The 21,864-nt window shown below is 37.7% G+C and overlaps 1 protein-coding gene across 1 annotated transcript in view; it reads right to left on the bottom strand.

Moving 5' to 3' along the window:
- USH2A (usherin) overlaps positions 1-21,864 on the bottom strand; it is a 570,592-nt gene that overhangs the window by 248,330 nt on the left and 300,398 nt on the right. The window contains exons 32-36 of the mRNA XM_050950274.1: positions 21,338-21,497; positions 20,621-20,792; positions 15,393-15,540; positions 4,546-4,697; positions 75-237 (exon numbers count right to left, since the gene is read on the bottom strand). Of these exons, the coding sequence (XP_050806231.1) occupies positions 75-237; positions 4,546-4,697; positions 15,393-15,540; positions 20,621-20,792; positions 21,338-21,497 (795 nt within the window). The remainder of the gene's footprint in view (positions 1-74; positions 238-4,545; positions 4,698-15,392; positions 15,541-20,620; positions 20,793-21,337; positions 21,498-21,864) is intronic.

Consider the following 21,864-nt stretch of genomic DNA (forward strand, 5'->3'; position numbering starts at 1 on the left):
ACCCAATAGAATTCTACTGTTTTAAGTTTATTATTATTATAACGGTAAGATTAGATGTACTATAAAGAAAATACCTTGACTGGCATAGAAGAGACCAGTGATGAGGACTGCATAGGTTAACTGTCCATTAGGTTTATTCGGAGCTAGCCATTTTACTTGTATTCCTCTGGATCCATCAATGGTGGCAAATACTTCAAGTGTACCTTCAGGTCTAGCTTCAGTTGTACGAGCTTCGACCTGCAAATTTAACAGTCATGTAGAGTTTGTTGCTGTAGTTTGTAAATAGCTAAATAAATCAATTATATATTTTAATGCAAATTTCCCTGATTAAAAAATGTAACAGTGGCATACTACTGTTTTTTAAAAATAATGTCTTTTTCTTCCCACCCCAGATTTGCTTCCCATTAGAAATATTTTATAAGAAAGAAAGAAAGAAAGAAATCCACTAGTGTCTGATAGCCTGAAAATGCAGTGGCACCTGATTTTAATGAATGAGTCTTGCTCTGTGACCCAGGAAAAGATGGAGAGGGGAACAAGGTCCCTGAAATTTATTGACGTTAAAAACAACTCTAATACAAAAATGTGCTTAAGTCTGCTTAGTATATTACTATAGATATTTGACAGAGAAAGAGTATCCTTAGATAAGTTTGGTTCAGAAACAGAATTACATTACTGACTTTCCAGCCCCAGAACCTGGAAGATTTAAGTTGAAATAATAAGTAGCCTTTGAGAAAAAATAAAAGCTGACAAGAGAGCTAGCATTTACTTATATAAAGAAGCCCTAAAACTAAGATTCTTGTATCTTAAACAAAAATATTTGTCATAGGGCTTCATTATATAAATACATGAAAAATTTGTAATTACAGTGGAATTCAGTTTTATTAATCATGGCTTGTGGCCATTATTCACAGTGCCATGGATCAAACTTTACAGTCCCAAAGTAATTTCTCATTTATGATGACATGTTTGTTTCTCACCCGTAATTTATTTGATGTTTTCTAAGGTTGGAAAGGATTTTTATACCTTTTCTGAATGGCACTCAGCTTCAGATAAAGAATGTTACAGTTTGTGGGTGTGCTGTTTAGTGCCAATTTTAACCTGTCAAACATGCTTTGGCATTAAGACATCTAAAGGAACTTTGTCCTTGTAAAATGGTGATTTTACTTCTTAGCACATCTGGTTTGGGAAGTTCATTGGTTTACTGACCTCTATATATTCTCTGATCCAGTAAAGCACTCAAGCACAAGCTTAACTTTAAACAGGTGAATAGTCCCACTGAATCCAATGTGATTACTCACAGACTTAAAGATAAGCAAATGCTTCAGTACTTTGCTGGATCAGGACCAGAGTGTGCATTTGGATATTGCAGTCAAAATGGGGGGGATTGCCCCAAATCAATCCTTATGACAGGATTCCACTACACTGTGCTTTCTAATCTAAGTCAGATCCTGTGATGTACTCAGTGCCTAATGCAAGTTGCCGTGCAGCCCCAGCACCTTAGAGAATTGGAGGCCAGCTGACTGCCTTGGTTCTCAGACTTATGAGTGAGGGGCTGATGCCCCCAACGACACACAGAGTGTACACTGTTTCATTTATTGCATTGGTTCTGTCTTGTGTAGCCATGACTGTGAGAGGCGAGGGATTGGTGGGGTTCATTTTCAGTATTGCACTATAATTATCTTCTATCAAAAAGCTTAAGCAGTTCCTAAAATTCTGTGTATATGAAGTAATCTGCACCAAATCCCAAAGCTTTTGAATCTTGCACTTACCTTACCATATTTATATCTTGTTATTTTAAAAGATGTTGCAATATTATGAAGTCTTTTTTCATCTCCTATTTTTCTCACATATCGTAAAAAAAATGTATAAAATGCTACTACTACAAAAATACTAGCTATGATCAGCATAGTGTCTGTAGCATACACTATGGCTATACTGGAAATGCACATTAAATGGGACACTATTTGTGTAAACAATAGACACTCTGTATTTAAATACTTCTGTATAACACAAGTACTGTTTCTTTTTCTACACATTATCTTATATTCCAAGTCTTTTGTTATTTCCAGGTGTATTTTAATAATAATTTTCAAAGTAACAAAAATACTTTTCAACCATACAAATAAAAATTCTAAAATAGGGGTAAAGTAACAATCATGTTTATATCGTACTAAACATTTTTGGCAAAGTAGATTAGGAGAATATACTAAAAATGTATATAGCCTAAAAAGGTGAAATTAGTATGTTTTAAATAGTGAGATGAGAATAGAAATATTCACTGATCATTAATCATATTTATCTTTCATTATATTATGAAATTAATGTCAAGACATCCCCATACTGTCTTCATTTCTCTCATTTTTCTAAATCACGTGCTGATTGTTTTTGCAGTGATTTGTACATTTCAAAAACAGCAGAGTTTTACATATAGGGATGCATTCGATTCCCCCTACTGAATCAAATAGAAAATCTAACTTTATTTCCTCAAGAACAGCCTTTTAGCTTAACAAAAGCAGCAGGATAAAATTAGTACAGATTCTAAAACGAGACACCATTATCTCTGCTAGCAAGAAATTAAAATTAAACATTTTGGAATACATATTTTCTAGGTTTATATTTCACTTGAAATAAATTTTAATCACTATGAAAAGCAGTTAAAATAAAACAAATCCTTATTGATAAATGCAACTGGCAACTCTCAAATACCTGATTAAAATCTTCACAGCTACCTTCAGAAAATGTAAGCTGGAGGAATCCAGTGCTTAAGGTAGTCACATAGCATCTCTTCAATCGATTAGGGCACATTAAATAAAAGATCAGCAACAAAAATAGCTGGAAGGATAATATCAGTTTACTACTGGGAGATGTCCCCTGTAGTATTTAGAGTACTCAAAGAGCCAAAGTATTTTTAAAGTGTTGCATTTATACTGTAATTGATATAAAAATCTTTCAGATAAATCAAATGAAGATGTAGTGCTCCAACTTCCTGGCAGCATTTAGGTGAGTTGCTCTAAATAAAGACATTGTACTTCAATTCCTGCGATTAGAGATGGATCACTGACTTGGGAAAATAGTTTGTGTACTGAGCATGGGATGCAGTGAATATCAGCTAGAACAACCCTTACTTTGAATTGTATTGAAAGTTAAGACTGTGTTTGGAATTTAGTGGAGAAGTGAATTTTTTTTAAAAAAAATATAACAGTTTTGTCTCCCCCTTATTTTAGTGCATATTTGATGGCATTGATGTACTGAATTAGCATTACTTTTTTTTATATATATGATCTGCAATAGGGGTTCTATGATACCGCATGTTTAATGGTGTTGCACATTGGAACAGGGGTGAATTATGTAATATCTAGATATTTATTCTGGAGTTTGAATTCCTAAAAGAAGTTTAAATTTCTAGTATATGTGACATTTTTAAAAACGGAAAAGAAAAACTGGCAAAAAGCCACTCATGCTTTTAAGAGTAAATATCCATCAAAGCAGTCTTAGCTATAAAATGTTTAATGGTTATAAAGTGTTCAGCCCTGTTCTAAGGATAGATGATATTACCAGCATTTGAAAGCAACTAATCTTGGGAACAAAATGAGAAATGTGACCAAAAATAACAATGCAAAAATTAAACCCTGAAGTTTTACCTTGAGATAATATTTATATAGCACAGCTCATTGCCATTAGAAAGTCTGATGTTAATATAAATACAGAGTGATAGGTAGAATGTTGTCAAAATAACTAGACAATTATTTTTTAAAAAATTGTTGAAACAAGTATTTGGGGGAGGGTTAGTTTACTGAAAAATTCAATCTTGGAAAAATACAAAGGGCCATTTTAGCAATATTTAAAACAAAATCAGGCAGAGCAATTATTATTGAAGTTATTAATCAGCTACAGTGTTACAAAAACCATACTGATTTAATCAATCCAGTAGCTTCTCTAAAGTTCTAGACCAACATATAAATGTTTTAAGTCTCAGAAGACTTGTTTTCAGATGTCAACACTGATATTAATGTAATCTTAAATTGCAAATCCAGTGATTTTTTTGTACCAGATTAATAAAAATATTTTCCTTTTAAACACAGATTTGGATTTAAAAATATTTGTCAATGAGCATATCTTTTTTTGTAGTATCATCATGTTTTGTCTTCTATAATCCTCAAATTATCTTCAACCCTTTCAGTCAGGCAGCTAGAATTTTGTTCATTACCGGAATAGTAATTCTTTCTTTATGTGTGTCCTTATAAATCAGGCTAAACCACAGCTGCACCTTTTAAACATATTAACTCTACTTAATTTCAATAATATGTGTTTCAGCTTCACATTTAACTCCCTGTCACTTCTTTTACTGTACCTATGTGCTATTTTGGAACAGTGCCTAGTGATGACCTATCAAATCCTTAGCAGCTCTTAAATGGCATTTTTTATAAAATGTCACATTTTGCCAGATGGGTTAGTACTGACCAGAGTGAATCATCACCATTTACTCTGATATTCACTGCCATCTGACATTTATTACATTCCCAGAATGCAAATTGAGGTACTCACCAATGGACCCAAAGCACAACCTTTTGCAGTACATGCCTGGACTCTGAAGGAGTGCAGACTCCAAGGAGTAAGTCCATAAGCATAATAACTTAGCTGTGATGAGTTCTGCATCAGAATGCCATTCATATACAATCCGTAACTAGTAATAATACCTACAAAAACAATGTTAAATTTAACAGGGTCGACTGAATACCTGTGTGACAACAGAAGTATGTGATGAAAAAACCTTGAAAGCTACAAAATACCAAGATGGTGTTAACTAATATTTTAAGTGACTGGAAGGATTTCAGGAACTGTAGCAGCAATTCATGTATGTCAGTTAAACAAAATGTACTCTCCATCTTTAAATGTTGAAAATCTGGCCAGTGGTCTGCATTCATTTTGTACAAAATTTACACTGCTCCAAAGAGCATGTTATAATAGACGTGTTTCTGAACTAAAACAGTCAAGGCAATCTTAGAACTGAGAAAGTTGAGGCAATTCTCTTTCACAGCCTACTCTGCATGCAAATGCACATGTAGATTAAAACAAAGACATGAAAGATATATAGTAACCATTTTAAATCCTAACACCCTCAGACTTAGAGAAAATAGTGATCTACATTGTAAATGTAATGCTGAAGGAGAACTCAGACCAAGGCCAAAAGAACAATCCCTTCAACTATCACATTGACCTTAGCCTTCATTCCAATGGAACATATACACAGGAATTCCTTACTTTTTTAAAAATAAAAGGTCTATTTTTAATGCTAAAATATTTCAAATAGTCAGCACTTGTAGTCTATATTTATGTAAAGCTCTATTACCTTTAGGATGCATGATAAGCAGACTGAAAATATATTCTGTCACACTAAATACCTTAGGGAAATTCCCTTTTGTTGGCAAATGGCATGTAGACTTTCTGTTCACTGTTCTCAAATAAACTAGATCCACTATTAATCTGTCCTTTTCTAGATCACAGTTTTTAGCTGCTTGATTAAATAGAACCTACCTTGTACCTATTTTGGTCAATTTATTTATTAGAATATGAAATAATATTGTTTCAGAGTATATTAGAGAAAAGATCTTGTAGTAAAATGGCTGTGCTCCTATTAAAATCAAAGGAATAAAATCTCCAGCCACTTAGACTTAGCATTAGCAATATTTTGAGGGGAGGGTGTTGGTTGTTGTGTTGCCGATGATAACTCTAAATTGCAGGGATTTGCTGGTCTCATGTCTAAGGGAACGCAAAGTGTTCACTTGTCCAGTGGGGACACTAATAGGACTGAGTGAACCCTGTAGAATTCAGTTTATGAATGGGAGAAAGAACTGTACACAGCAGTTTGGTTTTCATTAACTGAAGAAAATAGCCCCTTACAGGTTTGTTTCAATCTGGAGTTCAACCAACTGGATCCTCCAAAGGGCACCCCATCCCCACCCCCAACTACTCTTTTCATCCTCACACCTGGATACCTTCTTCCTCCTCCTCCCCCTCTTTGCTGTTTTAATGTGGACTCCAAAGGACAGCTGAGCAGCTGGGGAAGGGGTTGTACGAGAAACCAAGGCCAGTTCAGAGGAAGATTTCTAGCTTGCCTGCTATGCAGACAACTCATGCGCATCTCATAGGACTATAGCAATAGGCTGAGGTTTGCAAACACAGTGAACCTCAAATTCAAAGCTAATATTAAAGTGGGTTTAAGTATTTCACAGAGCTATAGTACTGACCCTTTGTACAACAGGGGCACTGATCCTTCAAAATTGGGGTCCTTCCCCATAGGAAAATAGTGAATTGCAGCAGGCAGAGTAGGTGAGAGGGCGGAAAATTCTTACTCCAGCCAATCTTGATGCCTTAAACATCATGCAACATGTGGTTTGTTTCATATGGACATTTTGTGTTTCCATATGATCACAGCTGAGTTCTAAATACACCTGAGTGAATAACTGATTTTTCAGTTTAGGATCCCCTCAAACCAGGAAAAAAAAGTCAAATGTGATTTTTCTTCTCACCAAAACAAAAAACAAACAAAAAATTTGCTTAGATTAAATGGCAACGGCATTTTGAAACAAAGTGTCAAATTGAAACAACATTTCAAAATGAAACATGGAACTGTAACGACATTTTCAAACTGGTTCATTTTGGCATTTCTGAATTTTTCATTAGCAGTTTTGTTTTTTGTTTTTGGCTGAAACAGTTTGCTGAATTCAACCCAAATTCACAAATAGTCTTTTTGCCCAGCTGTAGTCCTAAATCTATAATATGCACCATATTCCTAAGAAAAAGTAAAAGTAGGATTTGTTCTATGCACACATTGAGTCTTAAAGAGCCCTCCACGGTGTTCCAGCACTCAACTTTGATATGCCTACTCTTGCACCTTTTTAAAGAATTTCTACAGGTTTAATTGGGAAGCTGTATGGCTGGATACTACCATCCCCTAAACTGTAAATGTGCCGCAGCAGATAACCTCACACCTAGAACTATGTGAAACTCAACAGCTGTGGTATGCAGGGCTCTGTATGAAGCTTTTCTAATGTCAGACTGCATAGGTTTAAACTACAAATTTTGGTTTCAGTGCTGGATTCAAAGGAAAACTTAGCTGACACCATTTAGGCCTGGTCTAACCTGGGGTGGGAGGGGGGAATCAATCTAAGATACGCAACTTCAGCTACAAGAATAGTGTATCTGAAGTCCACGTACCTTAGATTGACTTAGAATCACTTACTTCACGTCCTCACGGCGCGGGATCGACGGCTGCAGCTCCCCCGTCAACTTTGCTTCCGCCTTTCGCCTAGCTGCAGTTCAGCAGTCGACGGGACAGTGATCGGGGATCAATTTATTGCATCTAGACTACACGCAATAAATCGATCCCTGATAGATCGATCGCTACCCGCCGATCTGGTGGGTAGTGTAGACGTATTAGGCCTGCACAATTTCCACTTCATTCAGGCTCATTCAAACATCAGAGAACCATTCTGTGACCCTCAGACGAATTTGAGGCTGGTCACACCACATTTCCAAAGACACTTAATGGGCTGACAAACATAAATGAGGACTCTAACATGAACAAATTTAATTCAATATGCACCATTAAAAACAAGTCATTTACTGCCCAGTATAGCTAATTTTACCAAAGTGTTTGCAGTAATTTCCATTCAAATCATATAATAAGGAATAGTAAAGGGAAACGTAAATAAATTTTAGGCCCATTTTTCAAAAGTAGCACTCACTTAACTTAGTTTATTGTTAATTCAGTTATGCGTAAGAATGAAGCCTTCTGTGATTACTGAGGAATTATTAAGCAATTTTAGCATAAGAATCAAACTGAGGGTGGTGGGGTAAGGAGCATGAAATGACTATAGTCCAATGCTCCAAGGTGCTCAGCATCTGCAGCTCCCTGATTTGAAATGGATTTGTGGGGGTCAGCATTTGGTGAAAATCAGGTCCACAGTGACTACAAATGGTTTTTGCAATGCTGCAGTCAAAATATTCCAGAGGGTTACCCTCTCCCCACCCCCTATATTGCAACCATGTCTGGATATGCTGAATGTGGCTGCTCTGAACCCATGTGCACGATATACCCGAGGCTTCAATTAAAAAGGGAAAATAGCCTTCATATTGTTGAATAATCTCAGTACATCTATGCTCCCCTCAAAACTCAATTGTTTGAACTTACACTGAAGATTGTGTTTGAAACTGAGAAGAGACTGTGCCTCTCAGTTGATTGAGGAAATAAAGAAATAAAAGTGAATAAAAACTGGTGTGTTTCTGTGAAACACTGAAGTGTTGTACTGCACAGATATGTACTCTAAACTAGTCAGAGATTTGTATGCTAAACTGATGAACTGAGCTTCTTGATTCCTTTCTCCCCTAGAAAAGTAAGAGCTTGAATCCAGGACAGAGGCAGGAGTCATGTGAACAAAACTTGGGAACTCTACGCAAACTACTCATACCACATTTTGACCTCCTGCTTGAGGTAAAACTCCTCTGGGATTCTATGGGAAGGTTTCACTGTGTAAAGAGAACTAAAGCATATCTGTATTTGGCCTACAATAAACAAACAAATTAACATAAATACAAAATATCCTGAACTTACTTCAGAAGAAGGGCATTTAAATTAAAATTGCTCAGGACAATCTTAAACATCTTAAAGCTTGACATTTAGGGTGTATTATGCAGGAAAAGAAATAGAAGAACTTTAAGTACTTATACGAATAACACTGACACTTAAAAATAATGGCATAAGCATTATTTATTCCTTTGGTATTTATTGTAATAGCATTAATCACAAACTCATTTGGTATTATCGTAGGTGACATAAGTACGTCTATAGGATCTCCACTCTAACTCAGCATTCATTAACTGGACCAGTATTTTAAATTATACCTGCAATAACAAATCATACAGCATATACACACTATGAAAAGCAACTTTCCAAATTATTATATGAACTTCTGGTATTTCTCTGAATACTGTCAGGAAACAATTGTCTTTTTAATAAACCTGATGCATTATCTCCTGATTTTAATGTTCACATTCAAATAAATGCTTCTGTTTTACAGGAGCCTTTTTTAACTCTCTAATTTTCTGTGCAAAGAAGAAAAAGTGAGTTTGAGAATGGACAGAGCTTAGATGTACCAGTGGTCTGGATTCTAGGTGCTGAGTCAGAAACTCAAGTTCTCATTCTAAATCAGACAATAATTCCCTTTGTGGCCTGGGGTAAGTAACTTAACCTATCTTCCTTCCGTTTCTACTTTTTTCCTTGTGAAATTGCAATAATATAACTCCCTACCTATCTTACAGGGCTGTTATGAAGATTAGCTAGTAACTGTCTATAAAGCACACTGAATACAGGTTCAAAGACCGTCTGCAAGTTTGCCTATTAATCCAGAATTGCCAAATATTTCTGCTAAGCTGCTAAAATGATCAACAAACAGTTAATGTTAATATGTTCATGGTCATCGTTGGGCTTCACTTAACACACACTGGCCACGAAAAGGGGCAGTTTTATTCTCAGTCATAAGTCTAGCCAGGATAGGTTAAAATCCTGACTCTGCTGAAGTCAACTGGAGTTTCTGCCTGGACTTCAATGGGCCAGGATTTCACCCTTTATTTTATATTATTAAACAAAACCTTCAATTATGGAGATGATGATGGGGCATCAGAGAAGTGCTTATATATCAGAGTGCCATGACTCACTTTGACCTTTGAGTTTGAAGATGAAAAGAACTACTATATGTAAGTGCTAAGAACGGTTCTGATTAGAATATAAACTAGAAGTCAAATCTTGCAAAAATGTACCTTTACTCACATGAATAGTTCAATTAATTTCAAAATGAGTAAACTTTCTCCCTTGCTTAATGTTTTCAGGCTCAGGTGCGAGATTAGTCAAATGTAATGGGATGCATTGAGTAATTTCATATAATTTATTATTATTATTTCATATTTTCATCACAAGAGGGCCTAGAGGCTGCAGTCTGGATCAGGACCCCACTCTTTGTATGCAGTGTACACATACATAGGCACTGCCCTGAGGAGCTTATAATTTAAGGATAATTATCAGACAAAAGGGAATTTTCAAAAAAATTAATAGAAAAGAATACATGACTGTCTTTGATAAAAGGAAGTTAAATAACTGATCTAGTAAAGGCAAGACAAGACTTAGTTCTAATGAATATAGAGTGGATTCTTTATTGAGGCCACTAGCACAAGCAGCATGCTAGCCCTCAGATTAACTAAACAGAGCTTCTTATGCCTAATGTAACCAAACATGCCTCCGTACATCCTGCCCTGAACAAATCAGTCATGCTGACTACACTACACGTATATGAAAGGGGTAGCAGAAAGAGCCTGCTGCCATACAATGCATCTCATTTCACCTATTTTGGTTTTGCTTCCAAGTTTGAATAAAATAATAAATAATTGTGTGTTTGGTTCTACAAATGTCATACTCAGCAGTATCATTTCCCCAACTTGTCACCTACTGTAAGAATTCATTATAAACCTGAAACTTAGCCCCTTTGTCAGAAAGCCTTTTGTCAAAACTGGGTCCAGCCTTGAATGACACTGTGCCCAAGTTCACCAGAATCTGAGTCCAAATTTGACTGAAAACAAGACTTAGTTTCCAGGCTGTGATAAGAAACTCTTTCATCACTGGATTCTCATTCACCAAACACACTTCAAAGCCCCTGGTTCTTCTCATTTTACCCAGGGTTATGTTCAGTGGTCGAGACTGATAGACTACAATTCTGCTCACCATCAGTGTCTTCAAAGGTTCCATTAACAGCCCCTCTTTCCTTCTCCAAGGAAACTCAGAGGCAGAGGCAGTCTTTTCATCATCTATCACAGGGATTGGCAACCTTTGGCACACGGCCCGTCAGGGGAATCTGCTGGCGGGCCAGGACAGTTTGTTTACTGGCAGTGTCCACAGGTTCGGCCGATCACAGCTCCCACTGGCCGAGTTTTGCCATTCCAGCCCAATGGGGGTTGTGGGAAGCAGCGGCCAGCACATCCCTCAGCCCATGCTGCTTCCCGCAGCCCCCATTGGCCTGGAACAGTGAACTGTTGCCAGTAGGAGCTGCGATCGGCTGAACCTGCAGACGCTTCAGGTAAACAAACCATCCCAGCCCGCCAGCAGATTTCCCTGATGGAATGCATGCCAAAGGTTGCCGATCCCTGGTCTATCATCTTACAAGGGATTAGCAAAGTCGACGCCATCTAATTCCAAGGATATCATAAAGGCAACAGCCGGTCTGCCTGCCCAACTCCATTCAGTGGCTTCTAATAGATTTCCTGGGTCTTCATGATGTAATGACTCTTTAACCCATTTAGGGTAGAAGCCAGTGGGAAGATAAAAGGAGACTCCTTAGATCTCCCTTTTATCTTCTAGGGAGATCCCAATTTATAGTGTAGGATGGACGTATACAAACCTTGGCAGTTTCTCGTGGTTTTAATCTGAAACCAGGTCAAACTCAGTAGTTTGAATTGAGTTTTGCTACTTTAAATATAATAGCTCAAAACTCAGGGGGATCTGAATCAATGAATCAAAGGAAAATGGGATGCATGTCCCTGCAAACAAAAAATGACTGAGCCCAGCCTACAACCTTTTCAACCTATAACTCTGAGCAGAGGCCAGAGCAGACACTAATACTGGGAAGCAGGAATGGCTAAAAGTAAAGTGCCTCTGTTCTGTTTATTTCACTTATTTGACTTGAGCTAAGACCCCTTTCACCTGAGATCTTTTTTAACCTACAACACAATTTGAAAATGCTGGCACAACTACTGTTACTGAATGAAGTGTTCACTAACCAGCCCAAAAGATTTGTTGACAATGTATAACACAGAGCTCCTGGATGACTCAAATTTTCCTGAGATAACACGGTTGTGTTTTCAATTAGCCTTCCAAAAATAAGACAAAGATAGAAAAGAAGGAATAGTAGAACAACAAAATTCACATCAGGATTAGGCCCAGACTGGATTAGTCCCTCAATGGATAGACAAAGGAGGTGACCCCTTCACTGCAGTGCAAGTGACAACTACAATGTGGCAAAGGAGCACAGGCCCTGCTATCTGCTAACACCCCTGTGGGTGCCAGCTGCCTGAAAAGGGGTAGCACCTCTTTCTTCTTCTAGCCAGCCAATGAACAGAAAAGAGGGAAGCACAGCTGTCATGGTATAATTCCCCACTCTGAACCTTAGCATCCAAAAGATGGGGTACCAGCATGAATTCCTCTAAGCTCAATTACCAGCTTAGTACTTGTAGCGCTGCCACCAACCAGGAATTCCAGTGCCTGGTACACTCTGGTCCTCCCCAAAACCTTGCCTGGGGACTCCCAAGACCCAGTCCCTCTGGATCTTAACACAAGGGAAGTAAACACTTTCCCTCACCGTTGCCTCTCCCAGGCTTCCCCTCCCTGGGCTACCCTGGAAGATCACTGTGATTCAAACTCCTTGAATCTTAAAACAGAGAGGAAAATCCACCTTCCCCCCTCCTTCTCTCTCCCCCTCCTAGACTCTCCCTAAGAGAGAAAGTAATCCTAACACAGAGAGAAATTAACCTTTCTCTCCCCGTTCCCTCCTTTCTCCCCACCAATTCCCTGGTGAATCCAGACCCAGTCCCCTGGGGTCTCACCAGAATAGAAAAACCATCAGGTTCTTAAACAAGAAAAGCTTTTAATTAAAGAAGGAAAAACAGTGAAAATTATCTTTGTAAATTTAAGATGGAATATCTTACAGGGTCTTTCAGCTATAGACACTGGGAATACCCTCCCAGCCTAAGTATACAAGTACAAATTAAAATCCTTCCAGCCAAATACACATTTGAACTCCTCCCAGCCAAATACACACTTGCAAATAAAGAAAACAAACATAAGCCTAACTTGCCTTATTACCTAGTAATTACTATTTTGAATCTATAAGAACCTGTATCAGGGAGATTGGAGAGAAACCTGGTTGCACATCTGGTCACTCTCAGAACCCAGAGAGAACAAAAACCAAACACTAACAGCACACACAAAAACTTCCCTCCCTCAAGATTTGAAAGTATCCTGTCCCCTGATTGGTCCTTTGGTCAGGTGACAGCCAGGCTCACTGATCTTGTTAACCCTTTACAGGCAAAAGGGATATGAAGTACTTCTGTTCTCTTAACTCTTACTTATCTGTTTATGACAACGGCAGTTCACACTGCGGCAGGGCTACCAGTCTAGTATTCTCTTCCCAGGAGCAGACAGGAGGGATTCTGGCTAAGTCTGGCTGCTAACTTTGACCACAGAGCAGCCCTTCTCTACACCCCTCACCCACTCCACCACCCCAGCATTCCTCTGCCAGCAACATCTGCAGCATCTACACCTCTGTATAGAGCCTTTCCCTGCCAAGGGTAAAAACCACCTATGCTGACTCCTTAGCTATAGAAGGCTCTGAAAATAGTGGAAATTATACAGTTCTATTGTGCAGGGCTCAGGAAAAGAAGGAGAAGCACACATGGGAGGATCCTTGTGTGCTGTGGAACACAGCTCCAGGAGGTTGAGGTGGAAGACCAGGCTCCAGGAAGGATTTTTGGGATGCAACTGCATATACACACTGGCCAAAGCTCCTCTGACTAGGACAGTGTAGTCACAAAGGCTCCTGAAGCCTTCAGCCTCCAAGGGCTGATTGGGACTGGGGGTAGAAGACTTCTGTCCTCCAATCACTGTGGAACTCCCCAAAGCATTTACTAGGTCTGTGTTTGGTTCCATAGCTTTAGTACTCAACCATATATTGTGGTCTTAGGGTAAAAACTGAGCCATATTACAAATAATAATTGCTGTAGTAGAAACAGCCTAAGGTCTGTGTATATTGTAGCCATCTCCTCCCAACCATCCGATCATTTTCCACACAATTTAAATAAAATGTGATGGAGACTGATTAATTAAAAGCATAAGGCCAGATCCTGCCTTCCAAATGAACTGAAACTCCCATTGACTTCAGTTAAAGTTTTAACAGAGCAAGAATTGCAGGATTGGATCCTTGACTGCAAGCACTACATGACAGGCACTGCGGTAGAATTATCAAAAACGTCCCATCAAAAAAATCAGTGGGACTGAAGCCCAAAGTCACATAAGTGGTTTACATTTTTCCTCCTATTTCTTCCTCTAAGTTTTGTATTAAATACATTGATGGCATTCAATAAGGGTTCAGTGCCTTATTGAGCCACAAAGAATATTGCAGGATCCGGCTCACATGATCATAAATAATAAAAAAAATTAACAATACAAGAAGAATGGTAACCCAAACCATACGAATGGCCTATGAACATTTTGTTCCACATCTAAAGCAAGTCTGACAATACAAAATATTAAAAAATAAATCTTAAAAATTCCTAATTACTTATATTTTGCTCGAAGTGCTTTGGCCCACATTACTAAAGGTAAGGAGGTGATGTGGTTCTCAGCATTGCAATGTTGAACTGATTTAAGGAGCACAGCGCTCATTTTCCAAAGGGATTAAGGCATGCAGGAGCATCTCTGAGTACTGCAACAGCTAAATACTTTTAAAAATCTTAACCTTTGAAACCAAACTATATGGGTATTGGGTATGTTGTTCTAAAACAGGAATCAGAGGCAAACTTGCATGAGGAAAAATGAAATTCAAGTTATTTTACAATTCATCATACTTGATATGTATCAGTGTTATATTTTGATTACAAAAGGCATAACAATATATCAATTCTTTTCAATGTTTTGCACTCAGTTTCAGTGATTTCTGGGTATCTTTCTATGTTTCTACTTGAATGGGATAGGCATAAAGCTATGAAATCAGGGAAATGAAAGTCCTATTTTCATATCTTTAAAAATATCCAATTGCCCTAAAAGTCAAGACATGTATGCAACACACAGAGAAAATGGTCCAAATTATAATAATTGTATTATCAAACTTCCACACCAGTGCAGGTGTATTCTCTCTCTCAAGGTGAGCACATAGAATGAAATGATTTTTAAGAACAAATACAAGAAGATAAGAACAAGTATATTAAGGAATTAATCTGATAATTAAAAATATTATTTGTATAAAAAAATGAATGCTTTATTAGAAGGTACAATGCAGACCCTATAAGATCATGCTCAAAGAATACCCATTTTGTCAGCTCAGTTCTAGAAAACATTAAGCAATAAGATGCAATACACAAGAACTATCAAAAGGGAGCACTTTTGAGCTACTGAAATTATGTGCTAGGTTGAAAGCCACAATCTCCTAGCTACAGACAGTGATACTATCTCAGGTATTTTATGTGCTAAAATGATCATTAAAAATTAAGCACCACATATAAGCTGCCATTTAGAATATTAATTTACCTTTACTAATCATCTTTTTAACTTGAGGCTAAAAGAGTTCACTTACCATTCGGATACTCGGGCTTAGTCCATGAGATGTTAAAGGAGTCAGATGAATATGACTGGGCTTTTGGAGCAGGAACACCTTCTGGTGTGCTCTCATCTGTTATAGCTACACTAGCTTCACTTATTGTACATCCACCTCCAGTGCAAGCCTTAAAATATCAAACACAGCAAATAAATATACTTCAAAGTGATGTGAAAATAAAAGGCGAGAAATCAATTTTTGTAAAGATTTGTAATTTTAGTCCTCAGAAATTAATAAAGCTTGTGCATTTCACATGAAGGCATGCACTTTTCACAATCGTATAGGGCTTTTTCCCCCCTCCTGAAATTAAGATATTCCCTCATATAAAAAATATCCTACTTGATTACATGTATCTTTTAGATAGTCTTTAGGTACCGTAAGGATGAAACCTAACACTAATGCTGAACTTACAGTATTTTAAATTTGATGATTAAAATTCCATTGATGATTAAAATTCCACTGCTCTGACTGCAATAGTTAAAGAAAATTACAGTGTATATGTACAGTATATATCATTTACAGTAGCACAACTCTTCTTGTAATTGAATAATGTGCACTCAGAACCTTTAGACGGGGAAAATACTGACTGGCTAGTGCTGCACTTAGAAAGAAAAAATATATCTTTCAATGAATAGTCACAGGAAAAAGAAATTACCATCAGGATATTCTTGTACTTCACGGGAGCACACTGACTAGTAGTTTTCAAGTGCAATTAAAAAGTGAAAAAATTAATTTAAAATAAATCAATATATAACAGTTGCTGAGTGCATCTTAATGGATAAGGAGGTCGAATCGTTTGTATTTTAGTTGCCAGCAGAGATCAGCTCATTACATGATTTTCACATTTTGCTTGATCATGAGACAACACTCTTGACATACAAGAAACTGTGCATATTAACTTACATAATAGACTTTTTTATGTTCTCTCCCTATATATTTATACAATAAACTGTGGACCTGATTCTGCAATCCTTACTCATGGTAGCCCTATTACTGGCATTGGGACTATTAGCAGGAGCCAGGGCTTCTCATAGGAGTAGAAGCCACAGGATTTGGCAGACTCTGTAGTAGATTCAGAGGGGGTTTTGTTTGGTTTTTAGAAACTCAGTTAGATATTTACCTAATAAACCACACTGAAAGCATTTTGAAATGTTAGTAAATAAGCATTTATGCAATCAACATTTTGAAAAGCCTATAAGGAAGCCATTTTAAAGTCTGTCGTGTTAACATACAAGCATTTCAACAGACGATGTTTTTAATTTGAAAAATGAAAAGTAATAAGACAACAAATCAAGGCCCCAATCTGCTAAGATTTTCCCACGTTCTTAACTTTATGTGAGTAGCCCCATTGGAAACGGGAATAGACAAAGTGTCTAAGAATGTGAGTAGTCCTGCTTGCAGTATCAGTCCCCAAGTAAAAACAAAAGGCCTGATCTTGCTCCCAATGAGCACTCACGGCAGTCAGATTTCCTTTCAATATGGAGTAATTCCATTTGAAACCATTGTGCACAGATTTCCTCACTTTCCTCTGTGTTTTAAAATGGGAAGGAATTAATCTGCTTTCATAATCATTTCCTGTTCTGTTCACTCACAACATCAGCAATGTCAACAGGAGCATAAACAGGTCATCAGAGAGTTGCCCATTCAGGCTGTGTCATATGCACACAGGATGTATTAATTTCACTGGGAATTCTGCAGTCCAGAGCAACTGCAGAATTTGAGCACAATGTTCAACTTGCCCTCCAAAGGGAATGCAAAAGAACAAACCATGGTTTTCAGAAAAGTCAAAAATTAGTGTTTACTCCAATGAGATGGTGTAATACACAGATATTTAATTGATTTTAGAGGACTTTCTTCAACAGATTATGGTATATCAGTTTTCAGCTAGGTCAGCTTTGAGTTTAAATTGTTTTATTGTTTTCCTTTACCATTCAGATTTGTGGGCTCAGTCTGGCAGAAATTAGTCTCTAGTACTCCTCTCCAACAGAAGTTCCATGAGCTTCTTCCACTCCACAGCTGTAGCTGACACTCACAATTCAAGTATGAAATATCCCAGTTTTGGTGACCATGATACACCTGTTTAGGCAATCTGTGCAGATCCTTTCCTATGCACTGGGTCTTAGAAATTATGGGTCTCTACTAATGTCCACTGTAGTCAGGAGCAGCGCCAGGGTTTTTGGCGCCCTAGGTGGGGGTCCTCCCGCACTCCCGGTCGTTGGCGGCAATTCTGCGGTGGAGGGGGGTCCTTCCGTGCTCCTAGTCTTCGGGGCACTTTGGTGGCGGGTCCCGGAGCGAGTGAAGGACCCGCCGCAGAATTGCTGACGAAGACCCAGTGCGTGGAAGGACCCCCCACCGCCGAATTGCCAGCAAGGTCGGCAAAATGCCGCCCTCCCAAATCCTGGCGCCCTAGGTGACTGCCTAGGTCGCCTAAATGGAAGTGCCAGCCCTGACTGTAGTCAATGAAACGATCCCCGGTAACTCCAATGGGCTTTTTAGATCAAGCCCTGTATTAGCGGGAAGCCATTGATCATGTGACACATCAGGTTCTTAGTCAGCTGATTAACATTCAATCTCTTGAGGAAGAAGCTCAAAGCAGTAACAGCCCAGGTGCATTGTATTCCCCAACTGCTGCCTGCTTTGTTTTGCCAATCAGCCAGGAAAAGCATGAAATGGGACTATGTAGCTCACCCTCAAATGTTTTTTAAAGAGACAGAAAATGAGAGACAGAGAGAAGGGAAGAAGTCCCTGAACTTCTCACTGCCAGAAGATTTCCCCACTAGCACAAAACCAAACCTATCTTAAATACCCAGAAAAATTTTGGTGAAGTTGATTAGAAAAAAATTTCAGGGATTGAATCACTATGTATCAATCCCCCACCCACAGCCACACACTATCCATGAGATGGATTAGCACCTACTAGCTTCATGAAGAACTTAAGAAGCAAGCATACCACAAGTACAAGGTGTCAGAGAGCTCATCTTCCTGAGTTCTTCACTCCCTCGCTGGTTCCAGTATTCTCAATTGTGGCACAGGGGCATTTTTGTTTTGTGGTCCTCCAAATCAGGCCCGCCTTTCCTGTGACTATATGTGCATTTTTGACAACAAGGATCCATGACTTTTGCAGCTCAGGCAGCTAGGTATATGGTCCATGACATAAATCAATAAAAGCAAGGCCATTCACATTTAAAATGTGGTGTGTTCCACATTAATTCATTCTAATGTGCTGAAGTATTTCTAGAACCTTTCATTAACGTGTTAGATGTTGTAAAGTACCATGCTATTAGGCATTTGCACTCAAAAGTTCTGTCAAAAATTGATTTGGGGTAAAATTTTCAAAAGTACCTCAGTGACATGCGAGCCTAAGTCCTATTTTCAAAAGTGACTTAGAAGTCTAAATCTTACTGGATTTCAATGGGACGTATCTCCTAAATTCTTAAATCGCCTTTGAACATGTTGCTCTTGTTTTGCAGATGAAATCACTACATAATATCAGTTTGTTCCCTTAAGAGTACTAAAAAGTAGGGTCATTCCTTTTTGAAAATCAGTGACTGTACACAACCAATAACTTTTTCATTACTTGTTTTAATATATTCATGTTAACATGGTGATAGCTTATTCTAAACACACACTATATTTGGACTGGAAATACAGTGGCTTTGCAACACATGTAGTGTTCTAAAGCCACAGTCCTGCAAAGCGTTGAGCATTCTTCTGAGGTGCCAAGTACCATTAACTCCCATAGAATCACTGGGAGATAAGCGTGCTAAGCACCTCACAAGAACAGACAGCACTATGTAGGTCTGAGCCTTAAGTGTGGATTCCAGACGAGTTCTGTGTTTCCAGATACACAGGGATCAAGTCCATTAGGGAGGCAGCATATTCCATCACTTGAACAAAATGGAGCTTCTGACTTCATTCACAGATTCATTAAGGCCATCTAGTGTGATTGCCTGCAAATCACATGCCATCACATTTCACCCAGTTACCCCTGTACTGAGCCAGCATGTCTCTCTCACATACACACAACACCCTGGCTAGCACAGCAATGTAACTGATGAGCTTCAAAGTCAGCCATAGTTCTTGGCCAGAAAGACAACTTGGCCGTACAAGAGACTTTCCAGGGGAGTACTTAAAGAGAGAATATAAAGATGATAACTGGGCTTCTAAAAAACGTGTGTCATGTATGTAAATTAACTCTAAACTACCCCTTAATGTCAATCAGGCAAAAACAAAACCCCATGACACACTAATTTTCTGTAGATTTTGGACATTGTGTTTCTACATGCCATACAATTTACTGGGTTAGAATGCCTAGTCACAAAGCAGTTCAATCCAAAATGGTTTCTTAGCCGTAATTAAACTGAATGTCCTTGGTTTTGCGGGTTTGAGTCAATTCCTTGTTACCTGAAGGTAGTTTATTTTCTTTGTGGTATACTACTTAGAACATTCAAAGCATCTTAAAGTAAAATGAATGCATACACAGAGTCTACATAAATGTAAATTTATTCATAATCAAGGGCAGAATATTTTTCTATGGCATTTATCAAAGCAAATATCCTTATATAGTATTGCTATAAAATGAAGAGTGTATTTAAAACAAATAGGGACAATCTCATGTTTATATTCAGATGTTTTCTGTTGTGCTATTAAACCCAAAGTGTTCTATTTCGTCAAAAAACAAAAGAAACTACTGAACAAAAACTACAATGAAAATATCAAGGTCTTTTAAAAGACTTAAAAATCAAACAAAAAGAGCTTCTATTTTTTTCTGCACAAACTATTTATGTGTCACCCAAACACACTTCTTTGTTTATGGTGAAAGGTAAGGCTATCTTGGAGCAAGATCTGAACAGATGTGAAGCTTTAGGTGGCCAATTTAAATATTCTGCTCTTGAAAATCAATGGGACTTGTGCTCCTAAATCTCTTAGTTGCTTTTGATCTTCCCTTTTATAAAATATCTATAATATTTTAGACAAAACCTGGTCATTGAACAAATGAAATAATTCCCTGTAGCCCTGTATTGGATGCAAGATCATTGCTGATGTTGAGCATTTGTTATTTTTACTCTTTCTGACTGCCTTCAGATCAAAAAAATAAAGAGGTTAAATAACATGGCCAAATGAGATATTTATGAATATGAAGTGATAACAATAAACAGAGTGAATTTCACCATTTTTCTCTCCCATTGCAGGTCTTTAAAACTTACAGCTAGCTTTATGAGGTATTCAGTACCCGGGAAAAGCTGCCGGATAGTGTAATCCAGAAAAAGCTCTGTGTTGTTATAGATTATGTTCCAATTTGTAAAATTCTGCTCACTACTGGCCATATACAATATATAGCAGTTCAGAATTCCATTTACTTCTACTGGTTCTTTCCATCTGGAAATAAAAGCAACACACCATTATATTCAATCATGATTCACATTATAATTGAAATGTGGAGTTTTTCAAAATGAGTTTGAACATATATTTTTACAACTATAAAACCAAATCAAATTAAAAGTACTGAAAATGATCAACCACACATTAAAGCTGTCTTCTATGTAGCTGTCTAAAAGAGAAAGTACTTTTTTAAAGACTTCTTTAATGCAATATTTGTACTCAATAGATAAATGATTACAACAACACATGTAATGTAAGTGCTGCAAAACTGTCATATCACCACCACATTTTTCCTGCACTGAAGTTTGCACTGAGGCTATGCCCATATGTAGGTTATCCTGATTGCGTAAAGACAAAATGGAAATTAAGTTGGCAAGTGATAATCAAAGGTTCACAGAACCACTAAACTAATCACTTCTGTGCATTTAATCATAATAAATTTAATTTTATGTCACAAACCCTTTCCCTGATTGAACTCACTGGGATTCTTGCATAAACGGATACACTATTGTGCTGTCAGGAAAGAGAAAATCTGTACTTACTGTACATATATCGTTCTGGAATCCAAAGCAGTCAGGACTGGGGCATCTACATGAGCTGGTGGCAGCTGTGCTGTATACAAGGTGACCTGGGAACTGTTTGTACAGCCAACAAGCGTGCATGCAGTGAGCAAGAACTGGTGCGGCGTAAAAACTGCTAAATCTATGAAAAAGGGAAATAAGAATTTACTTCAGACTGTACTTTTTTAAATCTTGTTTTTATTTAGCTCAATAATGTATTGAATCCAAAAAAGATGGGTGTGGGAAATCTTCCCTTCCTAAATGTCTCAGATTTGGTATCTGTTTGTTCTGAATGTCAGGCCACTGCAAATCCTGACTAATAACATGATTGCAGAACTCAGTTTGTTTTTGATGGCTCCATTACACAATGCAGCCACAAAGTACACTGCAATATTCAGCAACAATACAAAGCAAATCAATCTGATATTTCTCAGATGATTAAATCACATCAAATTAATTATATATATTTAAGACACACACAGACACAGGTTGATTGATACAGACGGATT

The sequence above is a fragment of the Gopherus flavomarginatus genome, chromosome 4, assembly GCF_025201925.1.
Source record: "Gopherus flavomarginatus isolate rGopFla2 chromosome 4, rGopFla2.mat.asm, whole genome shotgun sequence".
Classification (NCBI taxonomy): domain Eukaryota; kingdom Metazoa; phylum Chordata; order Testudines; family Testudinidae; genus Gopherus; species Gopherus flavomarginatus.